This window comes from Argentina silus (assembly GCF_951799395.1).
Source record: "Argentina silus genome assembly, chromosome: 20".
In the NCBI taxonomy this organism is placed as follows: Eukaryota; Metazoa; Chordata; class Actinopteri; order Argentiniformes; family Argentinidae; genus Argentina; species Argentina silus.
The window spans coordinates 5,298,388-5,306,418 of NC_139674.1; the positions used below are offsets into that span (position 1 = coordinate 5,298,388).

The following is an 8,031-nucleotide window of genomic DNA, read 5'->3' on the forward strand; positions in this document are numbered from 1 at the left end:
AAATAGAGACACCCCCTCCCCTCCTGATCCTCTTGGGCTCACATCTTTAACAACTCCCGATAACAAGACATCTCTTTTTCTCCAAAAATGGTAAATACCCTTGTAGCAAATGACTATATTTGGTTTACTGGATGTCATGGGGAGAGGGTTGGGTTGGAGGGTATAAATAACGAGTTTCCGTTGTCTTTGTGATGTGTTTTTCTCACATACATGTTTTCAAAGCGTTGCAAACTGGCAAGACATCACTCTTCCTCGCTCAAGCAGAGATAAAATATCGTCTGCACCTGGTAGGCATTACAAAAGAATACACCAACCTGACATACAGTTGATTAGAGAGCAATGACAGGATTTTTTTGGGGGGGAGGAGAACGACTTTGACTCCGCCCAGCTGGAGTCTAGACTAACTCTGTAAGCTATTTTATTCAGTGTGATTTGATGGAGACAAAATAAGAGATCCCTGATTGTATTAAAGCAAATTGCTACAAGACACCCCTTAGTGTTGCTGGTTTACAACCAATAGGGGGACAGGAGATTAGGTTGAGTTTATGAAATAATTTAATTGTTTGAGTTCCCTCCACTATATTGTTTCAAATGTCTTCTCCTCTACCGACTACATATTCTCTCCTCTCCGCTGTCAAATGTTATTGAATGTTATTAAAATGTATTTTGATCACCCAGGCCTATGTTGCACAGGATGTATCTATTGCCCACAGTGTATGTATAATTAATGTGTACAGTAATCGAATAGACCATTTATGCAAAAATGTCACATTTTGACACAAAGAAATGCAACCATTTAATTCTTACTATAAAGATACCAAATGTGGAATGTTGGGGCAGTTAAGATGATAAGGTAAGACAGACAGCTCAACTAAAATGCTCAAATTGTTTGGCTTGACACTACTGTTACTGTCACTGTGACTCAGCAGAAACTGTGTGCTCATTGAAACTTGGCTTCCGTATATCAGTCACAGTGAAGATATCACACACGATAAACTGTTGCTTCGACTGTTTGTTGAGTGAGTAAATACCTTTGACACGCCCAAACACACAGAGACACACACACCGTCAGGTCTAACCAGATGCATTCATCTTGCATAATGATATTGCATTTTTACTGCACAGTAAATGTATAGACATCATGACATGTGTTTAACACGGTTCCCTGCAAGAGCTGCCTTCAGATACAATGAGAAGGACCACACAACCTGTTTGTTAACCCTCGGTATGCTGCAGTCATGTTGTTGCAAAGGTTGTGCAACACAACTTGGCTTTATTCCAAGTATCCCAGAAGTCAACTCAATCCCTCTTCGGTGTCTATAGCCCCTGTAGCCCGCATAGTTCTTCCACCTTCGCTAACAGACAAGGTGCCATTTCAAAGGTAAGAACATGCTTGAACAGTTTTCGTCACTTTTGAATATGTAATTAATCCTCTCGTTTTTCCTTCATATCAACACAGCCATGGCGCAACAAATTGCACCTCAGAGTGGGGTGTGTCCGTAAAAACATGTTTTTGTTATTTAGCTAAATATTGCCGAAGTTATTTAGCATTCCTCACAACTTTTGTGTTGAACTTCACTTGAATGATAATATGTCGCAGACGTGCTTGACGGTCATAACCTAAGGATATAGTTTTGACAGTGACTGCTTCACACTGCCTATGAAGACAGGCCTACATGTACTATAACACAACTATCACTCAAACGGGAGGCTACTGCAGTTGGTAAGATTAGCATAGAGGCAGATTGATAGTGTAGGCCTGTTCATTGGATTCAGTTTATCTATATTTGATAAAGGTTGAAAGTAGACTTGCTATAGTAACACGTACTACAGTATGTTATCGTGCAGTCGTAACAGTGCAGCATTTAGTAGGCCTAATCATTTACAATCATGTCATTGTTCAACATTGTTTTAGGTTACCTTGAGGGAACCTATGAATCATTTCCACTTGTGTGGAGGATTGATTGTGAAACACAAGTAGACATGTAGATAGGCCTGTTTATTGAAATAATGTGATTATAGACGTTACTTCTGCACTGTTGCTTTGGTAAAGGTGCTAACTCATATTTGTTTTAACCTAAAACTAACAATTCAATGGGGATGAGTAATAGTTGCATATTAATAGAATGTGCATCAGTTGGACAGGTAAAGAGCAGAAGAGTAGCCTTGTAGTATTGGTAAGCCCTGTGGTGTTCATGTAGCTTATCTCTGTCCTGCAGGCTGAGGAGACCACGGAGAACTGGCAGACATGGCACACTTGATTGACAACGAGGTGGTCCTGGCCTTCTCTACATACGCCACTATTGTCATCCTGAAGATGATGCTCATGGCCCCAATAACTATATACTACCGCATAACCCGAAAGGTAGGCTATACTTGGATTTGTGAATATTCTGAAGCCGAATTACTTGAAGATCATTCATAAATGAACTTATTCATTCATTTTTGTGGTACCACCAAATCCAACTACACTGCAAAGTCTCAATGTCTTCATTTAATGCTAGCAATATTCCATTTCATACGGTTGGCTTCTGACTAACAAGACGGAGCACTTTGACACGGCCTACTCTGAGGTAAAGTGCTGTAGTGGAGTGAGTAATCATGATGTCACCTTCCCCTCCCTCCACAAAGGTTTTTTTAAACATGGAAGACGCTGCAGCGCATGGCAAGACTGCTGAGGAGAAGAAGAAGATGCTGCGGACAAACGATGATGTGGAGCGCGTTAGAAGGTAGGCAGGGGAGGCTGGTGGAGGTAGAAATCAGAGGACGGAGGCACGTGTGTTGGATAGCATTTCTCATTCCATTCCATGCCTTACAATGAGCCTGTCTTTCGAGTTCTACCACGTGTGTTGGATATCATTTGTCATTCCGTTCCATACGTTACAATGAGCCGTCCTTCGATTTCTACCTCCACCAGCCTCTCCTGCTTCCTTCCCTTTCTCTAGCACTGTGACTGCTTGTGTCAGTTATTCTTATTGAAAGTCTTATTGGCAATGACTGTGATGTATAGTTGATTCACTTACTTTACACAAAAGCACTTATTGTAAGTTGCTCTGGATAAGAGCGTCTGCTAAATGACAACTATTTGATTGTAATGTACGACTGTAGGCCCAGTCTGGAATGAGAGGCATCAAATTGGAATTAACTATGGAAACAAAAATACATATTTGTTTATCAGTGCATTGTTTATATTCTCAAGTTCTGCACTTGGTCTGCAGGTGTCACCAGAATGACTTGGAGAACATCGGTCCCTTCATTGTGATTGGTCTGCTGTACGCCCTGACCGGGCCCGACCTCCCCACTGCCCTGCTCCACTTCCGGGTCTTTGTGGGCTCCAGGATCTGCCACACGGTGGCCTACTTGTTGCCTCTGCCCCAGCCCAGCAGAGGGCTCTCCTGGATGGTGGGTATGGCTGCCACCTTCTCCATGGCATACAGGGTCCTGGGCACCCTTCACCTGTAAATGGCTGGGCCCACCGAGCACTTACACTACTAGGCTTACAGGCCAGTCAGTCCAGCTATGGATCTGTACGGCTGGAACCACTACTTTATATGCCCTATTGCTTTTGCACTGGGGTTTCAATTTTACATTCCATTGAGGATTTCAAGGTCCTAAAAATGATAAGAGATTTAGAGCTATATTTTTGTGCTTAATTGAATGACTGAAATGGGACATTTGATATAACGCAACAAGAATGCAGAATCTTCATATTGCAGCTCAATCCGTGTGAAGGCTTGAATGAAGGCTTTATGAATGAAGGCTTTATGATCTCCAATGACATGAAATGTTTGCCACATTTGTAATAAAAAAAAATCCAAGCAACTATGCCATTCAGGGTTGATGTCATGCTTTTTCCTGTAAATTAATATACATTTTCATAATACATTTATTTCCGGGTTTTTGTTCGTAGAACGATGCATAGTTAAGTGAAAATGCAATTCATCAGGACAGCAGTGACATAACTGTAAATGATAGAAAACAATGGATATATATATAGACTTGATTTTGCTATACAAAATACATGTGATGATGATTTCACAATCAACCATAATGTTACTATCAGTATAGTCCGCCAACTTGTCCGACTTACAGTATATCAGTATGAATGTCCTTCGTCTGCCTAAAAATAAAAAATAAACCAGATTTTATATCAATGCATCTCCCTATAAAACAGTCCATTATCTGACATACCATCCATGGATTTTTATTTCCAACAAAGGAAAAAATAATTAATTGGTTTTAGTCTCTCTCTCATTAATCCACAGAACATAAGTTTCACACAAGGGGGGGGGGGGCACTACATAATTTGTATCATCATTGTGAGGGACAACATCTTTACTGTGAACTTGTTCATGTCTAAATTAGGCCCCTATAGACCATGCAGATGCAAAATGTTCACATATGAAATGTGGAATTTTGGGGCAGTTAAGATGAGAAGACAAGACAGACAGGTCAAATGAAACGTTCGAATTGTGTCACTGGACAGTACTGTAACTGTCACTATGAGTCAGCAGAAACTGAATGTGTACTCTTCACACATACACACACACACACACACACACATAATGCCACCTTGAGGTAATCACACAATGTTGGAAAATAAAAAAACGTGAGCTCGAGATGCGCATTAGAGTTTGAAAATTCAAGCCCGACCTGAGCCGGGCCCGTTAAGATGAGGCCCGACTCAACAGACATTAGAAACCACTCACTGAGTCGAGAGTGAGAGAAGGGTTGACCCTAGCGTCCCAGGGGCCCTAGATGAGAGCATGGGTGACCCCCCCCCCCCCCCACCATGAACCCCCCAAAAGTTGGAGCTTTTGGAATTTCTCAAACACATGAAACAGCTTTTTTCCTGCAATCCAGACCCCACTATACACCCAACTCCCTACTAATGCATAATGCATTTTTACAGTAAATGCATAGACATCATGAGACGAGGTGAAAGCGGTTCCCTGCAAGAGCTGCCTGCAGATACAAACCTGTTTGTTTACCTTTGGTATGGTGCAGTCACACTGCTTCATCTGTGGCTTTATTCCAAGTATCACAGAAGTCAAATCTAAACTCTCCAGTGTCAAACCCACTGATATATAAACCCTATAACCCTACCTCTTATCTGATTCCTATCGCCTGAGCTTATAGACAAGGTGCAATTTGAAAGGTAAGGAAATGTTTGAATAGTTTTTGTCACTTTATGTGTCTAATCCTGTTTTCCTTTAATCTAAAATTAGTCTATCAACACTAGATACTGACTGAAATATACCATTTGCCAGAGTCCACTTGACCTGTCACAATTCTCTCTCACTACCTCATTATTCTCTCTCTCTCTCCCTGGCAATAGATAACAGTAAAACTCCAGCCAACATGTGACAGCACAAATGTTGTTGTTATTTGGCGAAATATGACTTGAGTCATTTTACATGATATAACTGCATGTCTCGTTACTTTTGTGTTGAATGATCATATGTCGCAGACGCGCTTGGAGGTTATAATGTAACGATACAAAATACCGCTGTTTTGATCGTGATGTGATGGGCAGCACACTGTTTATGAAGATAGTACAACTTGTAAGAGAACTATCATTCTAACGGGAGGCTACTGCAGTTGGCAAGATTTGCATAGAGGTACATTGATAGTGTAGGCTTATTTATTGGACTCTATTAGGGTTAGGTGAAACCAAAACGGGTCCCCGTCGCATGGGTGTCTTCTTTGCCTGTCGTTGCGTGTGCGTAGGGATTCACTGAGCGCAAGCCACTGGCACGTCAAGCGAAACTGAAAGTAAAATATTATCAACTTCATAATATTGTCGCTGATAAACAGGGATACCGTGGCTGAATGAAGTAAGACCATTGATGTGATTCAGTTCATAGATTATATTTCTGCGAACTAAACATTGACCATCCAGGCCCTAAACGTGATTTGATCATAGACGTTATAAATCTGCCCTGTGGTTTTGGTCAAGGGGCTAACTCATATTTGTTTTAACCCAAAACTAACAGTTCAATGGGGATGAGTAATAGTTGCATATTAATAGAATGTGCATCAGTTGGACAGGTAAAGAGCAGAAGAGTAGCCTTGTAGTATTGGTAAGCCCTGTGGTGTTCATGTAGCTTATCTCTGTCCTGCAGGCTGAGGAGACCACGGAGAACTGGCAGACATGGCACACTTGATTGACAAAGAGGTGGTCCTGGCCTTCTCTACATACGCCACTATTGTCATCCTGAGGATGATGCTCATGGCCCCAATAACTGCATACTTCCGCTTTACACGACAAGTACGCTTTACTTGGATTTGTGAATATAGCTTAATTTATTATTCATTCATAAGTGAACTTATTAATTTATTCACTTATTTATTTTCTTAGGACCACCAAAACCAACTGTACTGTGAGGTCTCAATGGTCTAATAATTCAGTGCCAGCAATATTCTTTTTCATGCAGATGTCGGAGGGGGGAAACTGTGCTCCTAGAACATGGAATGACCTACAGAATGCCTTAAAACTGAACGCTCTTGTACTTGTAGGTCACTTCATGTTTTTAGTTGAGTGAGATTATGATTATGATGTCACTCTCCCATCTCTCTACAAAGGATTTTGGTGAAGAGGACAATGCTAAGCTTGGTAAGACTTCTGATGACAAGAAGAAGAAGATACGGCCAGACCCTGATGTGGAACGAGTTAGAAGGTAGGCAGGTTACTTTCTTCCAGGGGAGGCTGGTGGAGGTAGAAATCAAAAGACAGGCTCATTGTAATGCATGGAATGGACCGAGAAATGGTGTGTTGATGACAGGCATTGAATCAAATTAACTATGGAAACAAAGTACTTATTTGCTTACCAGTGCGTTGTTTATATTCTTAAGTTCTGCACTTGGTCTGCAGGTGTCACCAGCATGACATAGAGAACATCGTTCCCTTCTTTGTGATTGGTCTGCTCTACGCCCTGACCGGGCCCGACCTCTCCACTGCCCTGCTCCACTTCCGGGTCTTTGTGGGCTCCAGGATCTGCCACACAGTGGCCTACGTGGTGCCTCTGTCCCATTCCAGCAGGGGGATCTCCTGGGTAGTGGGCATGGCCACAACCTTGTCCATGGCGTATAGGGTCCTGGGCTACCTTCACCTGTAAATGGCTAGGCCCATCCAGCACTTACACTGTTCCAGGAGGCCTACAGACCAGCCAGTCTAGCTGGACCTGTATGGCTGGAACCACTACCTCTTTTATGCCTTATACTTTTGCATTGGGTTTTGAGTTTTACACTTGTATTGTACATTCCATTGGGGATATGACGTTCCTAAATATTAGAGATTTAGAGCTATTTGTGTTCTTTACTGAATGACTAAAATGGGACCTTGCATCTTTTTATTTTTATTTATTGCAGCTCAATGTGTACAGTATTGTTTGAATGACGGTTTATAACCTCGAATGATCTCCCATCAGATGTTTGCCACATGCATTTATATTTTTTCATTTTCCAGGCAACTATGCCATTCAGGGTTGGTGTCATTTATTTTTTTCTCCTGTAAATGAATAAACCTTTTCATTAGAACGTTTTGTCCGTGTTTTTGTTCGTAGAACGACGATGCGTAGTTACAATGAGTGAAAATGCAATTCATCAGGAAATTAACGGCGGCGTAAATCCTTGGGGGAAGTGGTAGCATTTTTGCTTGAGCCGCAGATTGCGTAACTTCTGGCGGAATTCCAGTTGCCAAAGTTTAACTGCACCTTGGACAGATACGCCCACATAGACACATTCGGCTGGTACTTTTCACGGTGGCGAAAAAGAAGTTCTTACTAAAGGTAGGAAACTATTTGGGGTACTGTTCTCAATTTAAATAGGCTACGCCAACGCTCACCAGCCTATGACATAGCGTTGCGAAGTGTTAAACGGTACACGCTCAGTAATGGTTCTTTTGAACCGTTTTTTCTTTGTCTAGGCGTTTGAATATACTGCATAAATGCCGTGTCTTTTTATTATCTAACAATTTCATGGAAAGATTTTAACAATGCATGTAATTTTGACATATTGCACAAATACAAA

General features: G+C 41.5%; 3 protein-coding genes across 3 annotated transcripts in view; all 3 read left to right on the plus strand.

Moving 5' to 3' along the window:
• Nucleotides 1-1,224: 1,224 nt before the first annotated feature.
• LOC310820764 (microsomal glutathione S-transferase 1-like) lies at nucleotides 1,225-3,830 on the plus strand. The gene is made up of 4 exons (XM_083692549.1): nucleotides 1,225-1,381; nucleotides 2,220-2,365; nucleotides 2,632-2,729; nucleotides 3,219-3,830. Exons 2-4 carry the CDS (start codon nucleotides 2,249-2,251, stop codon nucleotides 3,460-3,462), a joined length of 459 nt encoding a protein of 152 aa, XP_083548675.1. The 5' UTR covers nucleotides 1,225-1,381; nucleotides 2,220-2,248; the 3' UTR covers nucleotides 3,463-3,830.
• Nucleotides 3,831-5,056: 1,226 nt separating this feature from the next.
• On the plus strand, nucleotides 5,057-7,530 carry LOC310820765 (microsomal glutathione S-transferase 1-like). The gene is made up of 4 exons (XM_083692550.1): nucleotides 5,057-5,158; nucleotides 6,126-6,271; nucleotides 6,586-6,680; nucleotides 6,875-7,530. Exons 2-4 carry the CDS (start codon nucleotides 6,155-6,157, stop codon nucleotides 7,116-7,118), a joined length of 456 nt encoding a protein of 151 aa, XP_083548676.1. The 5' UTR covers nucleotides 5,057-5,158; nucleotides 6,126-6,154; the 3' UTR covers nucleotides 7,119-7,530.
• Nucleotides 7,531-7,678: 148 nt separating this feature from the next.
• Nucleotides 7,679-8,031, plus strand: part of LOC310820763 (microsomal glutathione S-transferase 1-like) — a 2,319-nt gene continuing 1,966 nt past the window's right edge. The window contains exon 1 of the mRNA XM_083692548.1: nucleotides 7,679-7,790. The gene's annotated coding sequence lies outside the window, so the exon portion shown is untranslated. The remainder of the gene's footprint in view (nucleotides 7,791-8,031) is intronic.

Bases quoted from the DNA above. Each gene is read 5' to 3' on its own strand.
- LOC310820764 (XM_083692549.1), top strand. From the start codon at position 2,249: ATGGCACACTTGATTGACAACGAGGTGGTCCTGGCCTTCTCTACATAC. The intron at 2,366-2,631 runs GTAGGCTATACT...CCCTCCACAAAG, and splicing joins ACTACCGCATAACCCGAAAG to GTTTTTTTAAACATGGAAGA. The intron at 2,730-3,218 runs GTAGGCAGGGGA...CTTGGTCTGCAG, and splicing joins GATGTGGAGCGCGTTAGAAG to GTGTCACCAGAATGACTTGG.
- LOC310820765 (XM_083692550.1), top strand. From the start codon at position 6,155: ATGGCACACTTGATTGACAAAGAGGTGGTCCTGGCCTTCTCTACATAC. The intron at 6,272-6,585 runs GTACGCTTTACT...CTCTCTACAAAG, and splicing joins ACTTCCGCTTTACACGACAA to GATTTTGGTGAAGAGGACAA. The intron at 6,681-6,874 runs GTAGGCAGGTTA...CTTGGTCTGCAG, and splicing joins GATGTGGAACGAGTTAGAAG to GTGTCACCAGCATGACATAG.